Genomic DNA, 22,751 nt, shown 5'->3' with positions numbered 1-22,751 from the left:
ATGACGCCCTGTGCCCCAGAGCTTCAATCCTAAGTCATTTTCTGAGTCAACAGATCCTTAGCTGTTCTTTTGAAGGCTTGTGGGCCACCTGGTCTGTGTTCCCAGGATGGTTCTCTCTGCCCAGGGAACCAACCCCGGATCCTGCCCCGTAGCATCATTTCTTGCACATGGCCTGTGTTGGGACACCATCATCCATCAGCAGAGGAGGAAGGCTGGTTATAGTCTCATATATTACATTATATTAGGCATCAAAGGAGGGGAAATCCCTTGTACTCAAGAAACAGACAGGATATAAATATAGTAAATACATATGAGAGTAAATAAATACATGCATCTTTATTGCTACAGTGCTTTAGAACAGAGATCTTTGCTTTTGGTTCTGTAGCATTGCAAACAAATCTTTGGAAGGTTTACTCAGTCAATGAAGGCAGGTTAGGATCTTCAAACTTATCTCTCAGTTTCTGATTATTTTTGTCTGGTGTACTTGAAATGTACCCTTGAAAATGCCTGAAACATTTTAAAATTCACCCCAGTGCACTTAAAATTCAATTTTTCTTCAACAGAGCTCCAATCTTATCTGCAGCCTTCACAGCCTGTTGCCATCTTGGCAGCATAACAAGATGTGCAATATAATTTTAAAGTTTATTGCTGAAGACGGTTTCACTCTTCCCAATGCGAAATATTCCCCACAAACGCATTAAAACCTACCGCCTAATGTTCTTCTGAAAGGCATAATTAGCAGGCCTTTCTCACCCAAACCAGCCCAGCCTGAGATTGAGAGCCAACTCAATCTATGATTTGGAATGTGTAAGGATTACGGTTGCCCCTGTATCTCCTCTCCCCACTTTCTCAGGGGAGCTGCAAGGGGCTGGTTGGAAGTATTTTACTCCAACCAACCAGGGTGTCCTCACCAGACCAGCTGGTCTGATTTACACAAACAAACCAGTTTCCCGCTATGGTTAATGATGCTGTTTCGTTCATGTGGTCATAAACATTGTCTGTACCCAGGTTTCCTGGTTGGCAGATTAAGCCAGCCTGCACTACAGGATGATGGCTCCTTGTCCTGCCTGTAGAGGTTCAATTCTTGCATACTCACTGGAGTTGGTTCCCACTCTGGAAGGCAAGCAGCAGACAGGTCTGCTCTCCTGCGTCCCAGCAAATACCATGGTCTACATGGGACATAATGAACTGTAGTTAATTTTAAAATTGTCAGTGTGGAAGAGCAGTCTTACCATTCTGCCCCTGTTCAAGGTACGAGTCCTGAAGAAACTAGTTCTAAACGGGGAATATGGGTGACTGTAAGGTCTCCCTTCTCTTGAACAGATTTGTGAGCTTAACCATGACTGGGTAATGGAGCAACAATATATGTACATCGGACTATACTAATTTGACATAGACTAAGACTGAGGCAGCTTTCCCCTTCTTGAAGAGTGTTTCTTCTCTATGCAAAGTGCATCTTCTGAGACACTCCATGATTCATACAAGCATTAAACCATGCTTTGTTTTAGCCATGATGGGGCTCACACCCAACAGGAAATCATAAACTCTGGTTTATATACCATCAAGGGTTAGTTTCTCAACCAACTAAAGCAACCACGTCCGGAAGAGTATAATGTTTGAACCAGCCCATCCCTGGACTCTGAATGTCTACTTTTCAGGAAGGCCTCTCAGACTGGTCCATTGTGGACTTCAGGAAGAAGCTCAAGACGTTGCTTTTCAACATCAGGTTTTTACATTTTCAAATTGCTGTTTTAGGATAGAGGCTTTCTTGATTGGTAAAACGTGATTTTGTTTGTATTACATTTTGTTTGTGATGCTGTAGGGAAATTTGCAGCTGTTTTACAAGAACTTCAACCAATCCTGGAAAACAGATTAGAGGCTATAATATGATTTGCTGCTGGGAAAATGCTGCCACCTTGTTTCCATAAACAAGTGATCTGAAATTACCGTGTACCATGGAAGGGATTAATTTTGCCATCATTTACTCTTATCTTTTCTTTGAGAAAACTACTCGGAAACTGAGAAAGAGAGGGGGGAAAAGGAGGAGTTTATTAGAAAATTGGAATCTGAAACCATACCAAAAAAGTAGAGACATTCGGCCAGAATGGAAATTGTTTTGTTTGGCGCTGTCCCCTGCTGCGTTCTTTCCAAGCGCTTTATTGCCGATGCATTTTGAATGATGATCCTGGCGAAGCCACACTTTGAAACTGCTCGGGGTGATTTGAATAAGGCTATTCTGCTCACCCACCAGATTTTCACTGGCAAAAGTGTCACAGTCTGAAAAGCTTTGGAGGCAAATGTTTGGAATAAGGTAGCAGGCTTTGCGTTGGGCTTGCCCCCCTCCCCATGCTTTCGGATGGCTCTCTGTGGGGCAGTCGAGGTAGACTTGAGCCAGGGAAGAGGATGGTCTTGTTAAAAGCCTCCTTGGGGCACCCGTTTCTGTCCTGCCCTGGGGGACTGTTGCTGCACAGTATTACGCAGGGAGAGGCACTTGAGGCAAGGTGCCCCTGTTTTGAGAGTTGCGTTCGCTTGAATGAGGGGATTCCTTAAAGGAGCTGCAAATGCTTTCAACCTCGCGTGAAGCAGAGGTGAGGTCCAAGGAATTGTTTGCAAAGCACACTGCTGCTGATATTATGATATGGTATTTTTTATCAGAGCTAAAATCTTGATTTCAGTAGGAAACCAGAATCTTTGTAGCTGGCTGCTCTTCCACAGTTTGTCCAGTGAAATGGGAGAGACATGGCCCACCTCCTCTAACTTGGGCTATATGCCATCTCCAGATAGCTACCAGGAGCGAGCACCATTGGGCACTCTGTTCTGGGTTGACATGGTCAGAATGGAGCAATTAGAGCTTCACAAAAGGGCCTTTTTAAAATAAGGGACAAGGTGGTGGTACTGCAAGCTTGACTAAAGGAACTACATCAAACATATTATGCCCTTTACTCGAACACTGCAATATCGGTATTATGGAAAAATACTGTTTGGGTGAATGGAAGCATGAGGAGCCTCAGCCTTGAAAAAGAAGCTGTTTTCTGTTCGCGTTGCAGGTCACGTGAGTTCTGCCAAGGCCAGCTAAGAGCTCTTTCCTCCCCAAGCCAGCAGAAATTAATAGTGTCCGTCATGTGGCAAAGTGTAGCCTTGCTTAATTTTAAAGCCTGGGAATAAATCAGCTGAACCAATCCTTTGGTACAAAACATCTCCCCCCCTTGACTGTGGATGGCAAGGCAGGGATTGCAGAAGTCCAGAGCCCTCCTCCCCGAGGGACCTCCAGCCAGGTTCCCAAGAGTCGCCCCATTATGTTTCTTGCCTCCTTTCACCCGGTTCCCATTCTGAACAATAATTCTGACAGGGATCTTTCCTCTGGTGTCTACCTCATTGACTTAGCCTTACGAGTCAGCTCAGACCCAAGCGGTTTTGATGCATGGAAAACTGACCCAAACATTTCCACCACTGAATTGTCAGACAGAATAGGATTGTAGAGCCTTTTTCTGGTGTCTTGAAATTAAGGGTTGAAATGTAAACTAAGGAAAAGGCCCTTCCAGAGAGTCTTATTGTTGTTGCTCAGAAACAGTACATCTGTGTGAGAATTCAAACAATGGTAGGCTGTCCAGCCTTGATCCATTCATGCACCCTATTAGCACATGTGTCGCTGACCAGAGTCAAGACCTCCACATCTTCACCAAGAGGAGACGCCATTAATCACAATGGCCCTTGTTGCTGAATAAACTTTCTTAGGTTTGGGCAGCCTGACTTTACAGGATGCCACCCTCCTCCCCCTAATGGTCTAGCGTGTGTTTTACTATTGAAGCATCATGCTTTTGCTCAATAGAAGCATTTTCAAAAATGGCTTCTTTTCCCACTACACACGTAGCCCAGTCAGCCACTAACCCAGTAAAGTCTTCTTAGGGAGGATTCTGGATGCACGCAATCCCACAAACAGGGTCAAAAACCAGTACTTTGGGAATAGAGGATTCCCACCCATATCTTCGGGAAGGGCTGAGACCCCATGGGCCTTGCACTAGGAGCCTCCAGGCAGGACTTCATGACATAATTCTGTATTTGCCTCGGAGAAAGAGGTCTGCAAACGAGGTCATGTTGACTATGTTTAGGTAGTCTCTCAACTGAGTGCATGGTTGGGTCTGTTTGGGGTTAATTTTAACCCCTCTTGGGATTAGTTGGTCATTTAATCCCTTTCTAGTGTTCCCAGAACACCCCACCCCACCCTGACTCAGGCATTCGGTGGGCTCAGGGCCAGAGAGTCTGACTCATCCAACTCACTGCAGCCAAAGGAGAACTCCTGGAGAAGGAGCTGGGTTGGCCTGTTGCAACAAAAGCACCCATTTTGTAGGCTCTGTCTTGGCATCGGGCACATTCAGTTCTTCATCTGGTGATGATTTAAACACCTTTGCCTTGACATTTCAGGGTTAAGATATTTGAATGCAGAACTGACTGCTGCTAACTTAGTCATTTATGGAACTGTTTGGTTAGTAAATGTTCGTTGTGAGTAGGAATTCCATGCAGATAATAAGATAATAAGATAATTCTTCTGGCAGAGACTGATCAGATTGTTCTGGCCCTCCTTGGCCAGTTTACTTGCTTTGCTACTGATGGTGGATAAATCCTCTTTCCTTCTTTGTCATGCTTGCTGGCCTCCATTTTACTCATGGGGCGGAGGGAATACTGGTCTGGGCAAGAACCGGGCAAGGAAAACATGTTCTAGGCCACTAACGTTTGGGGGCTCAGCAACCCAGCTGCACAATGTATTTATTTGTTACTTGATTTCTATTCTGTCTTTTTTGTTGTTCAGAAGCGATACTTCAGGCTACCTGCAGCTTAAGCGAAAGAAATATGACATTGAACAAAGCATAAAACTTACTTCTCTAAAATGGAATCTGGTTGGCTTTAGTTTTGATTCTAAATAGATATGCAGAGTCTTGGAATGGGGCAGCAAGCAAATATTGTGAAAAACAGTATATGCATAAATAACCTTGAAGCAAATGTTCACTTGTGAGGAAGGAGAAAATACATCAGATGCAGAGAATATTGGACCCATATAAATATTCACCAAGAACAGTCTAGTTTCATTCTAGAGATAAGAATAGATGCAATCTTGGGGAAAAAGTGCACATTTAAGTTGAGCTATAGAGCAACCTTTCCATAACTTCAGATGTGTTGGACTACATTTTTCGTTATTCTGCGCTGCTGTTGCACTTGAACATCTGGGCAGCCCCAGATTGCACAAAGCAGTCATTTGGATGGTTGTAGCCTTAATTGTTTCTCCTCTACCTACTTTGCAGGGCCTCTTGTTCTGATCATCCTGGCTTTTAGCTTCCTCCCTTCACCGAATCATTCCTCCCTTCCCTGAACTCCTGTGCATGGTGGAGATTCAGAGGGAAGATTCACCTGCTATTGTTCCCCTGACCTGAAGCTGCATCCTGGAGCATCCTCACCCAGGACGTTGGGAGGTAGGGGCCAGTCAGTTGGCCAGCTGCCTTTCACAATCATGTCCATCTTGTGAAAATGCCACATCAGTGCTGGCCAGTCATGTAGACCCTGGGTTCTCCCGAGTAGCATCCCCTGTTTGATGCAGGCTGTTTTGTGCAGCAAAGAGTCACATCATCCCGAAGCAAAAGGTTCCACGTCTGAGCTGCTCCTCCAGGGCTTTCTCCAGGCGTCAATAGAATGCAGTCTGAAAGCTCTTGGCAGAAACCCATAATGGAAACATCTTAGTAGAGTGCTTTTCCCCTGTTTTTAAAGATGTTTTGGGTTTGTTTTTTGGCTGAAGTCTTCAAATAGCAGAAACACCCTGCCCCGAGCTCCCTGAGGCAGCTTCTCAAATCAATTCATACGGGCTGCAGCTGATTAACAGAAATATAATTGATTATATCACATGAATTTTAGTCAGTTGGTCTGGTGGTTTGAGTGTGCGCAAATACCCGTTTGCATCAGAGCATCATTTCTGCAAAGAGGAGGGTCCTGGTTTTGCTTATGTTCCTCAGAAGATGCACGGGGAGAGAAATTCCTTCTCTTTGGGGGAAGAGAAGGCCTGGGTGGTATCTACCTCCTGCAGCTTTTATAAACATAACTCCACTTACTCCTGTACAGTATAATTGTAGCCTGTTTCTTCAGCACTTCCACTGACTGTGAGGAAGCCTTGCAGAACGGCCTTCAAATAATCCAGGCCACTAACTGAGCGAATGCCGCTCTCTCCTTTGGTGGGAGGGTAGGAAAGAGCCGGATAACTGTTTTCAGAAGGATTGGCCCAACTTGACAGATGACTCTGTAAAATAATTCCGTTGAAGATATTTCTACTGTAGCTGTTGCTATCTTTAGTTGTATGCTGCAGTGTTGGTTCCTATTTAGGTCTGCAAGATGAGATGCTGTTTGGCCCTAATTCTTGTTCTAAAAAATGCCTTGCAGAAATGCAAATTGGGTCTCTGTTGCATACCTTGCTGAAAACTGGAAGCCCTTTATGGTGGAATTGGTGGAAATTTTCTCTCCCTTGAGTTTCTGCATTAGCCTATTGCAGCAAGAACAGGCCAAAGCTGAGTTTTCAGCCATGGTTTACTGAATAAGCCAGGGTGGACTGGGTTCACACAACATTCCAGGCCAAACCAGACGAACCACATCACAGCTTAGTATCTCCCTGTGCTAGAGTTTTCTACCCTTAGCTTTTTGCTGACCTGAGATTTGGATAGATGTTTAAATATAACTGTGGTTCATTATTTTGCACAGGGCTTTCAAAAAAGAGTTTTCAAAGTGTGTTTAATAACCTTGGGTCTCTCAGGCTCTGAATGACACATTCTTTGAGGATCCATCTCAGATAAGGGCTGGAAATGACAGACCCAGTGGAGCACAATCCTAAAATAGCAAGAGGAAAATAAAGTATTTTCAAGCAAGGAAACAAATGGAGGATAAACTGCCTTTAGTTTTCAGTTAGGTAATTGATGGTAATTTAGAAATGAGAGTAGCAAAATGTAACTAAGAGCAGGTTGAGTGGAAGGAGCACTGATGTGATGAAAACTACAAGGAAGTCTGATCTGGTATAAAACTAGGACTCTCTGCCTTTTCTGAAGATGTATGAATGGAGCAAACTAAACTAGATAATGACTTGTTTCTTCAGCTTTAGTGACCATCGTGGCTGCGTGTGGTTTCCAGAGTCTGTCTCTGCATCTTAAGGCTACACAAACCGTGTCCTCTCCACTTAGCTGTTAGTGTCAAAGATTTACAGTGTTATAACATCATAAGACTTTGCTAAGATATCAAGATAAGCATGTTTTTAAGTAGCTACTTCTCTGATGTGTGTTTTCCTTTCTTTGAAGCCTCGTCGGCTTTTCTTTGCAAGCTTGTCTCCTGAGGATGCAACTCCCGGATCCTGCTCCGAGTTCTTCCTAGAAGCAGACCTGCCCTGCATCGCCGCAGAGATGCGTGTGGCGCTCCCCAGGGTCTTGAGGGAATCCCTGCCTTGCAGGGGGAGCTCGCTGTTGGAGGACAGGCTGGCTGTTGGCAGCGTTTATTCTTGTTTGTCAGGTTTATCTGACTTCCTCCAGAATCCAGTGGGGGCTGTTTTTAGATCTGCAGCCTCCAAACGTTTCCCATCTCCAGGGCTTAAAACACCAACGTGCTTGCGTTCTAGTTGGCGCCCCCGCCAAATTTCTTCAGAGGGTGCTCCTTGTGGGGACTGCTGTTTCATAAGCTGCTGAAAAAAGGGGGAGAAGTTGGAATATATAAGTTACTTCCCCAGATTAAGGTAGTGGGGAGTTCAGAGACAGAGTCCTGGGGTTGGGTGTCAGTGGCATTCCTTCGTGGCAATGTGTGCGCATCAGGGCTTAATTGCAGGCTTTTCCCTTTCCACGTGATTTCTATTGTTTATTTAATAGCTGTACCACTTTAGCCTGCGATGATGATCGGAAAGAGTGCATCGCTCTGTGAGGTGTAAATAAGCTGGCACGCGCGTGGTAGAACGGCACTTGCCTCCCTCTTGCCCTCTTCCCTTTTTCCTGCCTGATATAAAAATATACGTTCTCTTATTACGTAAGAATGAAGCGTTCTGCTTGCGGCCTTTGTGAAAAAGGAGAGTAAACCACAACATTACAAAATGCTGCTGGTTTATTAAGCTGTGCAACTTCAGTTGGGAAGAAGCCCTCTGGTCTTCAAGGAATCTGCCCTAAGGCTTATGTTGCCGTTTGCCAACTTCCAAGAATAATTCATTAACCTTTTTTGGTTTTTTTGCAAAAAGGTGGGTCTTTAATATCAGCCTTAAGGATGGCACGGAAGCAGCTGAAGAAGGCAGCCAGGTTGTTAAGAAATAGAATTATTTTAAAAATTTAGAAACAGTGGGTTTCATCAATGTGTTTCTTTAATGTTAAAGGCTTTTATTTGGGAATTAATTAATTGCCAGATTTATAAAGCTGCCCAATTCACTAATGACAGATGAGGTTTTTAATGGTGCTAGACAATGCTGCTTTGAATATTTTATTTTGTTTTTGCTAGGTTTATAATACAATGTGTTAGACAAAATGAACAGCTGCATTAACATCTGTGTTAGATCAGGGCTATTGTCCAAAGCGGCCCCACAGAAACCCCCATAAGCAGAGACACACGGACATGCAACTGCACTCTGACCCCTGGCACTGAGGGACAACCGCCTGGCACCTTGGATGGTCTTTTCCTCCATTCGTTTGTCTTTTCTGTCCAAGGAGCGTCCAAGGCTGTCTTCAAGAACCACCCTAAACTGTAGGGCAGCCTCCCTGCTTGTTTGCTCACTTATGGCTTAATGCACTGTCTGGTCCCCGTCTTGCGGCAGTGACTGTCGCAGGTGGATTGCGTCTTCGGTGCAGAGCTCTGCCCTCGCACCTCTTCGGTGTTTTCCGGAACAGCCGTGTCAGCAGGAGGAGGAGGAGGAGGAGGAGGAGGAGGAACCCTCCTTTCCGCCTCTGCCACTGTGCGCATAGCTCTGGGTACTTCTTGCAAAAAGGATTTGCTTAATTCCCTTGGATGTTTTTTCCCTTGCCCTTAATTGATTCCAGTGGTTTCAGGGATGCTTCTGTGATACTCCGCGAATACCGCCTTTGCTGGGTGGTCCTCACTCCAGGGGAGCCGCCGACTCCCTTCCTCAAGATGAGAGACTAAAACCAGGCAGAAGAGGTGGCTTGCTCTGGGAGACCAACCCCTGTGTCCAAGCCGTGGAGTAAGACTCAGTCTTGTGTGGGCCTAGCTGATTGTGGCTTATTCAGCAAAACACGGTTAAATAGGTCACGGGTTGATGTGGCAGTGGTCTATCTGAAGACCCCAGATGCTGCCCCAGAAACTCACAGAAGTTGTTGCTGAACTGTAATTCTTAATATGCCTTGGAAATGTATAACTGGGGAGGAATCCTGTTACTCCAGCCCAAAGCCAGCACTAGGCGAGAAAATCCAGTTCTCTCAGTCGCCGTCTTTGTCGAGATGGGCTCCTCCGGGGCAGGCTTGCCGCTCCCTCGGCCACCACGTGGAAGAGCCTGTCCTTTGCCTTCTGCCCTGGTGCGGCTGGTTGGCGGGTTCCTTTTTTGCGGGAGAGTCTAGTCGAGCCCTGGGATCCCTCGGTGATTCCCCATCCAGGTGGTGCCAGGCTGAAGTCCGCTTAGCTCGTCAAGTTCAAGGAGTTGCTGCCCACCCACCCTCCCTCCCTCTGAACCCTGACAGATCTGCTTGGTTTCGTGTTGTTTTAGACATTTGCATTCTCATTTCTCTGATAAAATACGCTGTTATTTTGATCCCCTTTGGATTGGTTATATTTATAACAAATTGTTTATAAAATATGTAACATTGTAGCAGAAGGAAGAAGAAAGCATCAGGAGCTCTATGAAGTCCAGCAGACGCTTCACAAGGGCGGCTCGTGAGCGATATGGAATTCCGCTAGTCTTGAAGAGAGGCGCGTGGCAGACCGTCTGTCGGCCACGCGAGGCGCTCATTTGGAGCGAATGAAGCCCCCTGGCTTGGCATGATGTGAAAACTGAGGTCATGGTCTGTGTAAATCCCTCTGGCAGTGGACTTACAGATGGGGAAGCCAGTGCAGTGGTATAAATTAGCCGAGGAAGAAGTCTTTTGCAGATCTTTTGACTTCCGTGCCCACAAGGCCACGGGCCTCAGGATGACCATCGCAAAGAACGCAGATCCAGGGGAAAGGAGAGGGGCACGAGACAGCTGGTGCCGGACGCGCTGCATCACATGTGACTGTGAGCCAAAGTTACCAGCTTTAGGCACACTGCAGACATACGTTGTACAGTTGTCCTTTTCTGCAGTGCTTCACGTGGCAGACGCTTATATTATAAATAACTCTTTGAATAAAAAGGATGCTTGCTCCTGATTCAGCTAGGACTGATCATTCTGCCGTGTTTCCTTCCCGCCCCAGATGCACTCCGGGTGTCTGATGAGCGGGCCGCTCCCGTGCATGCTTATGCAGAAAACCAAAATCCAGCTGCTTATCTAAAAGGCGTGACTTTGCGACTGTCCTGATTCCCAGCAAAAGTGCTGGTGCCCCTCTAAAAAGCATTTCAAGGGTGGCGGGGGGGGGGGGGAGCCTGGTCAGCAGCAAAAGGGGGGCATCCATGAGCCCCTGGTGATGTGGCCATAAGCCACAACGGCCTGCTTGCTTTTGGCTCAGTGTCGTAGATGAAGCCAGCCACCTGCTGTGACTGGTTAAAGGCTTCGTATCGTGCATGAGCCTAGATTTGTGGCTTACCGTTGGGCAATACAGGCTCACCATGACTTGTGAGTTCAGCCCGCATTTGCATGAAGGAAATGTGCTGTATGTACTAATCAGCTTATCTCAGTCTTTTAAAAAGGGCATAATTCAAATATCCTTTCCTAGGTTCTCTTATATTTATCTTTGTAATTTTTCTAGTACTCATGTTCTTTAAAAATAAAAATAAGACCATGAAGATTGTTGATGGGAAAACCAATTAACCTTAATTCTTCAGTTCTTGCAAGTCCTTGCGAGAATATGTTAGACTTTGAGGTGTAATAAATCAGTTTAATTAGTCAGCTGGATTTAGGCACTTATTGCCAAGAATCAAATAATCTTGTGGGAATGTTTTGGCTAATCCAAGCTATGAAGCAGGATGTTTTGTATACCTTCTAGATAGATTTAAGTGAATGGCTGGCATCCAGATGTTCTTCAGGTGAGTCCAGGGCTCTGCTGGGCCCAGGGTGGTTGGCTCTTGGCCGCTGGCCACAAGGCTCCTTTCAGACTTTCCCCTGATTTCCTAACCAGCTGGTTCTCTGGCAGAGAGGCCCGACAGTTGCCATACTCCAGCCTTAAACTGGAGTGAATCTGGTTTAAATCTTCCAGATGGGCTGCAGGAAGCCCCTTAGCATCTTTCACTCCTGGCTAGGCTGGTGGCAATTCCAGCAACATCTGGAGAGCCAGAGGTTTGTCCCTTTTGCTTTAAGCTCCTTGGAGAATCCAAGTTACATGCCCAGTTCCTGGGATCCAAGTGTTTATCGTAGTTACCTTGTGGTTTATTTTTAGTGCAGTTACGTGTGAGAAGAAGCTTCCCACTGGAGTTTGTGGAGCTGGATTGAAGGACGTGGGGAGGAGTGTGTGACTCTGTGTGTGTGTGTGTGTGTGTGTGCACGTGCTGTTCCTTCTCTTGGCTGGGTCTCTTTGGGAATCGCTCACCCTGGTCAGGGTTTTATAAAACCAGCCCACTTCTTGCATAACACAGGCATTCCAGACTCATTTAGCTCCTTGGCAAACTTTCATCTGACTTATATCTGCCTTTCAGAACTTAGTAATGAACTTCTGTTAGCTGTCTCTGTTGGGTTAAATCCCTCCCCCCAAATCATAATTGTAGTTTGCAGCTGCAGCGTGTGGCATAAGGGGGCTGTAAACCCTGCAAGATTGATGTTTGAGGGTAACAAAGTGCATTCAAGGTCATTAGAGCTCTCAGGTGGTTTATACAGGAAACTGTCCCTGGGGGAAACCTCTTGGCATTAGAAATAACCCACATTCCTGTATTATCCATTAACTGACATTTTCACTGCGTGTACCTCTTTGTGCCTCTGTGCATGTTAGAAGTCAGACTGGCTGGTCCTTCAAGGTCACAGATAAAATGACTTTTATCAGAATGTGCTCCAGACAAGTTCTTACAGTCCTCAACTGGTACACGCCAAGCCCACATTCCTGAAATGGGCAATGCTGGGGACAAGGAGGAGCACCTCCGAGGATGAAGACTGTTAAAGGAACAAACATATTGTTTGTCTATTGAACAGATATTTCAGACTCGCCTTCAGATCGCTAAACCTGAGCTCAGAAATGCTCAGCCTTGAAATGAACTGGAAGCCACACCAGAGTGTGTACTTTCTTGGGGATGTGTGTGTGTAAATATTGCACTCAGATGTGTTTACTGAACTACCGATGAGCAAGCCACGTGTTCCTCTTGTAGACTGCAATCTCAGTCAGCTCAGCATAGAACTGAGTCGCGTGTGCCCAACTGAAGGCAGGGCTGAAGATGCAGGGTGCTTCCCAACTTGGTAGGAGGAGCCTGTGATGCTCAGTCCTCCCCTCCAGGAACACCCGTCTGCCTCCTTCCCAGGAGACGGGGAAACGCATAAACAACACCCATTCCACTCTGGCTTCATTGAGGACCGCTGGCATCTGACATTTCATCTGTACTCCTCAATGTATGTGAAGCTTCCTGTGGGAGCATAATGCGACACAATGTCTTCTTAAGAGTGTTTGTGAAGAAAGGGCGCTGTGCTGATACAACATTGAAACTTGTTATTTAGATTTCTGGGTGTGCATCTTAAGAAAATAAGAATTGTGGATTGTGGGAGATGAAACTACCATTTTCCCCTCTTAAACCCAAAAGCAAATACATACAAATTTTTAACTAAAAAGCCTCGAGTGTGATTTTGTGGACAATAATCATTACACCTGATGAAGACTCATCGCAGGATGCTAGATTGCAGCTGATCACTGGCCAGGCTTAAAGTATTAAATCTTGGCTTCTTAAAGTAGGCTCCCCAGGAAACAAAGTCTCTGTGAAATCTGTACCAGAAAAAAATAGTTGATGGCTTCCAAACAAGCTACAGTTTGAATGATGCTCATGTAAGACCTGTGTGCCATCCAGAAACAGCCAGTTATCTACCCTCAAAGCGATCTCCCTTGGTTAAGCATCACAGACCTTTGGACAACTTCCGGGCTGGAAACAGTGTTGTACATGGGACCTCAACGCACATCATTGCCGGATGCCTATATCAGTGGAAGGATCAATTTAGACTCTTCAGTCGTTCATCCATGACTTGTTGAATAAGTAGAGATACATGTATTGAGCTAAACTCTCGTTTGTTTTAATACAGTTTGTTGTATGAGACCTAGTGACTTTGGGATCACACTAAGCTAAGCAACAAGCCATGATGTACAACCCACGGTGTCTGGGATCCAACAACATGGGAAGCCAGACATAAAAGATGGTGGGGGGGATGGGGACAAGAGAACGTCTTCAAAGAGGGCTTGGCAGTCCTTTTGTACATTAAGGTAAGAGCTTTCACGGGCAATGTGTTGCATCAAGGCTTGTGTTTTAGTCTTGAGGGGGTTACAAAGACCAAACACCTTAACCTGGGGTAGGACTGTCACCAGTTAAATCTGATAATTGCTATGATTGCAGTGCAAATCCCTGCCGATGTCTTCAGGCATCCCCTGCTGTGTGTGTGCTTGTAGAAGAGAAAAGGGGACAAAGAAATATGGCTAGATTTTCCTCTAAAACGTTTAGAAATATTTTTAACAGTTGATTTACACTTCAGCATTTCAAGAAAGCACTCATCTTGAGGTGTTGATAGTAAGCCCGTTTAATTGGTTGGTTAAAAGAAGAGCTGCCATTTTAATTAATGAAACCCTTAAATAAATGCTAGCACCAGTTTAAGTTCATTTGCATGGCTTGACGCAGCTCAGCGAAGACTCCGTTTTCTGGTCTCTGGGCTTGGTGGCCACCCACAACTTTGGGCAGGCAGAAATTCCTTTCAGATTTTGTCATTTGACAGAGCAAGAGTGGAAACTGCACACACAGCCTTTCTTCTGCCCATTGGGTTCTTCAAGAACTCAAGGAGTACAGGGCCAGGACTTTCCTTTCTTCTTGATAACCCTTTAGTGGGACAAGAGTGTATTTTTTAAGGACGGCGTTTGAGTTCATAAAAGTAGGGGCTGTGGTTTGCGTTCCTTTCTGAGCACGTGTCCAAATAACAGCCCTTATCAGCTATAGCTTTAAAAAAGTGAAGGGTTTTTGACAGCTTTCTGGACTTCACAGGCATCTGTAATTGTGTAAGCAGAACATCTATGAAAGAGCGTTGCATTTTTTCAAAAATGGAATTAAAAATAAAGCAGGGGTTGGTGTAGCTAATTTTATGGTGTTGTACCTTAAGGCAGCAAAATATTGATTGCAGAGATCCTTCTTTGCCAAAAACTTTGTAATGGAAAAACACCTGCCTAGCTTAGGTATTTGTGTTCCTGTTCAAACAATTCAGGGTTGTTTTGCAAGATCCTGAGATCTCTTTTCACAAATGGTATTATCTCCTATATGTCGCCTGGCATATCTGCTTGGTTCCCTGATAAACACTTTTCAAACCAGTTGGTAAGCCCCCCCCCCCCAAATTAATTGAGTTACATAAAACTTAAAAAGCATAATGTTATATATAGCAGTTTAACATGTCTATTAGAAGTAATCAAATTGGGATCAACTCATGGTGATTGTGTGAACAATTGCTTGCTTGCTATCCAAATCTGACTTCAATAATGTAAGTTGTACCTCTTCCAAGGACATTCCTGTGATTTCTCTGACTTCAACCATCCATCCACTGTTTTTCCTCCTCCTTCCCTCAACCTTGCCAAGCATAATTTTTTTCTAGTCCATCATCCATGCTCATAAGATGCCCAAAGTATATGATGTTCTAGTTGGTGATGGTCACCTCACTCAATCTTCTGGTCCAGGATTGACTCATTAGTTCTTGCAATCCATGGTACCATTTCCAAACCCATAATTGGAAGGCATCTGTCATTTTCATCTCACACCTGCACATTGCCATCAGAAATACTTTATTTGGATTTCTTCTGTTCTTTGTTGTCACAGAATATCTTTTTCCATCATGGTCTTGTCTAAGTTTTTATTGCCTTCTTCCCGGAATTAATCTCTTCTTTATTTCTCCAGTACACCGTGCCGCTTATCTAATCCTGAGCTTAAGAAAACATAATTATTCACCACCATCATTCTTCCCTGTCTACTGTAACTTTGAACAAAATGCCTTCTTGAAGCTTATCATTAAAATACAGCAACACCTGGTCATTGAATGTTGAATTGGAACTGCTGCATTGCTTTCATCCAGTCAATAAAATAGGCATGCCAGGTTGGATTAGCCCCACCATCCCCAAGACACTGTGGAAGTAGACTTATTTGGCCTAATCAAGGTGTAGGAATTCCTCAAAGCAGAGCAACGAACTTTTGCAAGCAAAGGACTCTGGTGAGGCAGAGGGCAATGACTGCTGATCCTCATGGCCATAATTTTAATGGTTTGCTTAGAGATAATGGCCCAACTCAGGTTGCAGCAGTTAGCAAACATAGGCTGATCTCCCAAAAGCAAACTTTTGGGACAGGGCTGACTCCTACTTGCATTGGAAAGCCCCAGGAAACTCCAGGGCTGAAGATTAGACTCTAGGACACAGCTCAAATCCCAAAGCTCATGTAATTAGAAGCTTCAGTTTAAGAGGCTGTCGGGACCTTTGGTATCTGAAGCAGTTTGAAAGAGTCAACCAATGACAGTTTCCCCAACTTCCCAGGTAGAATTTGGAAGGCCTTCCAGGGAAGCTTCTGGAGACCAGATTCTGACTGGAATGGAATGGATCCAAGAGAAGGAGCTGTCACTTGATCACTTTGCCTGGAGTCGATAGTAGTCCTCATAAATAATCACTTAGATAACCAACACCTTTTAAGAAAGCTGGCAATCTCCCCTCACTTGCATACTCTCCATTAGGCATAGCAACTTGTGAGTGTGCCCAGGTTTGCTTCTGTCCAACAACTGTGGAGAGCATCATCTAATAAGACTCATTTCCCCAAGCACCTTGTGAGCATCATAAGTGGAGCCAGACAGAACATTCAGGCAGTTGCCACAAAGGTCTAGAGGTGTTGTCACAGAGGCCTTGAGATGATGCAGAACCTCTTCAAACCAACTAGGTTTTCAACAGCCCAGAACACCAATGCTGAAGTCTTTCTCTATGGACACAAGGGTGATGGAAGAACTCTTAACTCCCATAGTTTATTAGATCGATTAAACAGAGTTCAGGTTTTCCCCAGGGCCAAAAGGCAGGGACAGAATGAAGCATCTACCTCACACAGGAATTCGGGGGGCAGAGCAGATTGTCCCCCTACCCCCTAATCCAGGGATAACCAGGACCCATGTTTAAGATTTTTCAAGTGTCTGGGGATGATGGTAGGTGGGGCGATGATACAAAATGAGTGGGTCCAGGGTTTTCCAGACTTTTTAGGTTTGTGGAAGTAGTTCAGAGGGTTTATTTGCTTTTGCTTTGTTTTTAAACTAAGTTAAGCCTATTTTAGGGCATACAATATACTTTCGAGAGTTTCCTGTCTGAAAATGGCTTCCAGTTTTCAGCAACTGTGGTCAGAGATGGCTCCTGGGGACCACAGGAAAATGATTTGGGGGCTCCGGTTGCCCACCCCTGTCCTAAATTAACCTGCTGTGATTGGGACAATGTCCAGTTTCATTGAATGCCCTCCAGCCCCCCTGCTCCCGTTAGTTTCCCAAATGGAGAAGACCTTCTTTCCTTTGTGTTATCAGTGTATCTTGTGTTAGACTTGCAAAGGCACCTTCAGGGCTCTGGAAAATTGCAAATCTGCCTTACAGCTCCAACCATTTGGAAAAGTAGAAAATTTCAAAAGCTGAACAGCCTTGGCAGATAGCTAGCTTGCAGATTTTCTCAGGAATAATTACTTGATTCTGCATCAGTAAAGAAGTGCCCATAAGGTGTATGTGTGTGGGGGGGCGGGGGGGGGAAGGCTTGCAACTTTGCCAGCTTCTGAATCATATTTTAATGCTGAGCAGCCGGTTGGGGCGTGCAGAATCCCAGGTTGGCTCTGGGGATGTAATGTTCTACTACTCGGTTTTTAAATATTTTCCATAGCTTGTTTATGTTTGGGTCTATTTATTTGATTTTCGCTGTACAATACTACCAGCAAATATATTGCCTCAATGGGATTAATGGATGTTGTGGTGAATTGTTCTGGGTTGGTCTAAAATCCTTCAGAACTGCAATTCTTGATGGTTCAGGTGTGTGATCAGAAATCTCCCCCCACCCCAGTAGATACGCAAAGTAGAGGATATTCACGCCAGACATTCCAGAGAAATGTCAATGAGCAATTGTGCAAGTAGGAAGACAGATGCAAAATCTGGAAGTGGCCTGGAGTAGTCTGATAGAAAGTTCTGTCGTGTGTGTGTGTGTGCGCGTGTGTGCGCACGCGGGCTTGCAGGGCAGAAAATATATTTTTTTATTGTGCTCACTCTTCCTTCACACTTGATCCTCTGGCAGCTTTCTGAAAACTGATCCCGATGCTGTAATTTCAAAGCATGGCATGCATAGTCCGTGGTTGCTCTACTGACGGGATCTTTCCTCTCTCCCTTCCCCTGATGAGGCCCAGTAAATTGGACAGCACAAGATATGCCTGTTCCTGTTGTACAAGAATCCATCTTTTGTGAGTTCAGTTTGACCAGAGAGGTGGTTGTGAATCAGGGAGAGTAGACCCCAAGTCTTAAAAGTATGAAGGGATGCTCATGCTGGCCTGAATTTCTCCCCCCGTGGCTTACAGAAACAGATCCAGCTCCGACAGGAGGCTGGATGACATGACGTTGCTTGACTTCAGCTAGGCCCTAGGCCCTTTTGGATGGGGTACTCCCAGGGGAGTTTTGCTCGTGGAAGATGATCCGGCAGAAGCCTTCTGGTGCCTTCCCTGGTTGAGAGTAAAGAATCCAAGCGAGGGTTACGCCAAGGGCCTTATCCCAGGCCTGATAAATTGGACCACACAAAATATCTCCGTTCCTGTTGTACAAGATTCCTCCAGAACGACAAGCTGTTAAGCAAGCTCTGTGCACAACAGCTTTCCATTCCCCATTGTTTACATTGCGTCTGTCCTCTTCTGAAGAACAGGCCCTTGGCGCCTGTGTCCAGCCTCACGCGATCGATCCATCTTTAGAACTTCTCCTGTGTTTCCTAAGAGAAATACAAAGGGATTTCATCTTTTTAAGATCAATATGATAACATTTAATGAGTAGATGGAAGACTTTTTTTCCACTTTGACCTTGAAAATAGAGTCAGTGTTGAGATGAACATTAAATTAATTTGTGTTCATTCAGTTGTGTAACTTTTATAAGCAAATACTTGAAATATTCATCTGGGTTCAGGGGAATATAAGTGGGTGAGGGGTTTGAGAAGGATAATGCAGAAAATGACCAAGCCAAACTTCTTGCACTTGGAAAATATTTTAGCAATGGCTTAAGTGAATTAAACTTAAGTGGTGGTGTTCTAAGAATGTAGAGTCCTATACGTAGTCAATACTTACCAACGTATTTTACCTGTATGCTAAATGTCAGGAAATGTTGCATTTTTGAATAGGTAATCTTTGAAAAACCATGCAGTGACCAGAACAAAGAATCCGTGGAAATACCTTTAAATCTCTGCCAATTTCATAGCAAGGTAGATTACTTGGCCATACAGGGGAAGAAGTCATAGGCATTTTTATGACTTTTCTGTTGGCCAAGGAATGTCTTCCTTATTCTGTGGAATCCCCATAAGCAGGGGCCACTCTATTGAGTTTTGAAGGGGAAGAGACTATTTTTAGCATACTAATTTAATAAACCCATATTTAGAATCTTTACACACCAAGAGTGCATTGGTTCCCGTAGAAATGGGTGTAGTGATGACAGTGTGCTGGATTAAGACCAGGGAGCCAAAACTCAGGAGTATGGTAACACCTTTTCTGACTAGAGCAGTGTTTTTCAAACTTGACATCTTTAAGATGCATGGACTTCTGCTCCCAGCAACGGGAGGGTCAGCAACCCTTGCGTGCTGGCTGGGGCATTTGGGGAGCTGAAGTCCACGCATCTTAAAGTTCCCAAGGTTGAAAAACACTGGACGAGGGTAACATGGCTTTCTTCCTGCGATGACCAGGGAGACAGAAATTCATGTCCCCGCTCGACCATAAAGGCCATCTGATCACCTTGGGTTGGTCAGCTGCAGCCTAAATTACCTCCCAGGGTTGTTCAGGAATGGGTAGGAAGAACACCACCCTAAAACACTTGGAGGATGGATAGTGAAGAGACCGAGTTAATGACATTAGTTACATGGCCCTTTCGGGTTATTGTTATTGTTTGGGCAAAAATAGCAAGCGTTTCCTCTTTACCAGCGGAATTTAGTTACAAATAAGCGGTCAACTTTGCATAGACTTTACACAAATATGTTTTGTATCCTTTCCTTCCCAGATGGGTGCAGGTTCAAGTGAAGAATTTAAGATGGTGGCTTTAGACCTAACTACGTATATGTGGAAGGACCCTTTGGCTGTGCTGTGCTGTGCTGGGTTTGGTGGTGTTTTTTTTTAACCCAAACAAATCAACTTCAGACCAGAAAGCTTTCATTTAGTTTGCACTCCCTCTCTTTGCCGTGGCGACTGCAAGAATGTGTTTTGCCTCGTATAATCGCTGAGTCTTGTCTCTTGAAGAGGCTCCAGGTTTTAACCCCTCCCTCTCTCCATTCTGTCTTAAAAAGCGTATGTCCCGCACTGCTGTTTGTAGGGCTGATCTGAGGTGACTGAAAGGATGGGTGGTGGGTCAGCAGCCCTTGCATTTTTCTCACATCTACTTTTTCAGCTTTTGTTTTGGTTTTTGGTAACAGGAAATCAAATTTCAGCGGTAGTTCAAACGTCTGCCTCTTGGTTTTGACACTGTACTGAAGCAGAAACTTAATACTTGCCTTCATTTGTCACACATATAGAAATGCAAAGTTTTCCTAAAAACGCTGTAGGTCTTTACTAATGTTGAATTAAATACATTCCTTCATAGCTTGGGGTTGGCTTTCCATTAAATACAGCAATTAATGCAAGAGTTTGGAATATTAATATTTATTTATTATACTTGTTTTCCCTTGTTCCTCTGATGTCCACAGAGCCCCCTACTCCTGTAGAGAGAGGGGGGCACATGTCATTATGCCTGGAAAAAGCCAAATACACTATATTGAGGGAAAAGGGACCAAATATTGTGGTTCTGTCAGAGAAGGCAAGGCTGATCAAGGACAGCCTGAATTGGAAAGGACAGAGAAGCCGTGTCCTGTCTGGAAAAGGCGGCTCTGGAGGGCGGAGGTGTTGAGATGGTGGCATCCCTTAGCAGTTGCAGCACTGAGGGCTGAAGGTCTTGCCAAAATAGTGAAGTCTCTTGGAAAAGGCTGTGAGGTTAGAGCTTTGGGGCAGACGGAGATCCGCTTTCCTGTGCTGCTGAGCTCGACTTGGCCTGGCTGAGCGTTCGTGGGCAGCGCAGAATTCGGGCAGAGTGAAGGTGCTGCAGAACTCAGGGTGGGCCAGGGAGGTCCTAGACTAGGACCATCATTCTCCTGCCAGTTTGGCCAGAATCTTCTGTGCTCTTGATCTCTCCGACAAGGATGAAACAACTCCCCGAAGCCAGGCTAGCTGAGGATTATGGTGGGAGGAGTACATTGCTCATTGAGGAGGGTTGACAAAGAGGGATTTGAATCATCAGTTCAGGTGACCTGTCTTCTGATAACTGGGCCTTCTCCACACTCCTCTGAATTCAGAGGCCAACGACGTCTCCTGGGCACTGTTGCCTTGTAACACAAATGTGGGAATCGTCCCTCTCATTTCCCCCCATGTGTATCTTTGTTGCACTTTTAGCATCATTCATGATGGTCTTCTCTCTCTCCTTTTTGCTTTCTTCTTAAGGTTCCAGATGTTATCAGTAGCATAAGGCAGGCTTCCAAAGCAGCCCTCAAAGAAGACGTCAAGCCCAATAAAGAAAACGAAGATGCCTTCTACAACTCCCAGAAATTTGAGGTTCTGTATTGTGGGAAAGTGACCGTGGCCCATAAAAAGGCCCCGTCTTCCCTGATCGACGACTGCATTGAGAAGTTCCACCTGCATGAACGTCAGCGCCTGAAGCTGCTCAGCGAGTACCGCAGCGCCGAGTCCAGCACGGACCTTGTGGAGTGGGAAGATGGGCCCTCTTCCCCCTTGGACAGTCCGTTTGAGGAGATGGAGGGTTCCGGTGGGGGTCCCCCAGGGATGTTCATCGTGGGGAGCCAAACCAACCTGGCCGGCCTGGCCAGCTGCCGGGCCTCTTTCCCAGAGCGGATCCTGGAGGACTCCGGAGTTGAGGAGCAGCAGGAGTTCCGCTCCCGGTGCAGCAGCGCCACAGGCCTCCACAGGAGAGCTCATGAGAGCAGCTCCAGGACCTCGTCGCGAAGGCGCCACGCGAGTGCCCCGAGCCACGTTCAGCCCTCGGACTCTGAAAAGAACCGGACAATGTTGTTTCAGGTAGGGGCATTTCTGATGGACCCGGTGGGAGAGGATGGGCCCCTTTTGCCAGCTTTCGTCTTTGTGCTCTGATGCTCTTGCAGAACATAACTTTTCACCCGTGTGGTTAAAAATCTGCGCTGCTGAGGGCTTTTGATGTTTCAGTAGCTGCAAGCTGGCAAGGGCCATTTGGGAGGACGTGACCTATAAGCTTGTAAGGTAAAAAACTAATCCCCTGGTAAGGAAGGAAGTAAATGTGGCGGGCTTGAAAGACCTGGTGTCTAGAGGACTTTAGGTTCCTCGCACCTTTCACTGGTGTTTTTAAGCTAGTTTGAATTTTGCCTGTGGAAATTTTATAATGACTGCAGGGAGCCCTGCCTACAGGACAGAGAGATCTGGCAGAAGAGCCAAAATAAGGGACGTCGCTAGGTACATGTATGGGGCATTTGTATGTTCAGGGGTTTTGAAGAGTAGAGATGTGAAGAGGAGGAAGAGAGTTTCCAGAAGCAAATTGTTCTGATTCTTGCACTTAAAAATCTCCAGGATAGGCTGAAATTGCATTGTCTCTCAATCCTGTTAGCACGGTCTCAGCAGGTCACCCTGCCCCGTGCGTTGCCTCCCCCTAAGCTGGCATCATTTGTCACATAAACGTGAGTTTGGGAGACTTTTAGATTTGGCTTGAATCTTGGCATGTCCCCTGTAAGGCTTGTGCTAAAGCAAAACAGAGCAGGAAGGAATTTTACTCAGATGATGTTAGGCCTAGCCCAAGGAACTCCAAGAGACCATGCAAATTCAGTCCAGCTACGTTTATTAGCTACAACTTCTAGCAAGAACCTTCCCAGACTAAAACCCCAGTTCCCAAAGTCCTCCAGCCACAACAGTGTGAATTCCTCAGGGAGGTGCCAGTCTCATCCTTTTGTTCCTCCCACGCGGTTCCAGAGAGCTAAGAAAATGCTTATCTCCCTGAGCTTGGCCTTCATAATTCCATTCCATCACAGGTACAGGAAGGTATGAAAATCACTGTAGCATTACCTCAGATGATTCTGTATGAAAGAAAAGAAAACATAGGAATGGCTCTGAGTGATGGTACCCAGCTGGCACTGGGGAGACTTTTCTGAGTGTGTGAGATGACAGAAGCGCCAGGAGAATCCTGCATGGCAGAAGCAATCTGCAGCGGGGTTCTCTTTCGTCCACG

The 22,751-nt window shown here is 45.4% G+C and overlaps 1 protein-coding gene across 5 annotated transcripts in view; it reads left to right on the top strand.

Annotated features, from left to right (window-relative positions):
• The window catches only part of TBC1D4 (TBC1 domain family member 4), a 66,171-nt gene that overhangs the window by 6,303 nt on the left and 37,117 nt on the right, over window positions 1–22,751 (top strand). For all 5 annotated transcript variants that reach the window (XR_015795923.1, XM_088139540.1, XM_088139539.1 and 2 more), the window contains exon 2: window positions 20,987–21,577. Coding sequence is in view for 4 of the 5 variants with exons in the window: in XM_088139540.1 (XP_087995666.1) it covers window positions 20,987–21,577 (591 nt within the window). In the remaining variant the exon portion in view is untranslated. The remainder of the gene's footprint in view (window positions 1–20,986; window positions 21,578–22,751) is intronic.

The sequence above is a fragment of the Python bivittatus genome, unplaced genomic scaffold (genome assembly GCF_059951505.1).
Source record: "Python bivittatus isolate LINGU-HERP-01145 unplaced genomic scaffold, Pbiv_v1 ctg000210_np1212, whole genome shotgun sequence".
NCBI lineage: Eukaryota > Metazoa > Chordata > Lepidosauria > Squamata > Pythonidae > Python > Python bivittatus.
The sequence above is the reverse complement of the archived record's forward strand: the minus strand, read 5'-3'. Positions and strand labels throughout refer to the sequence as shown.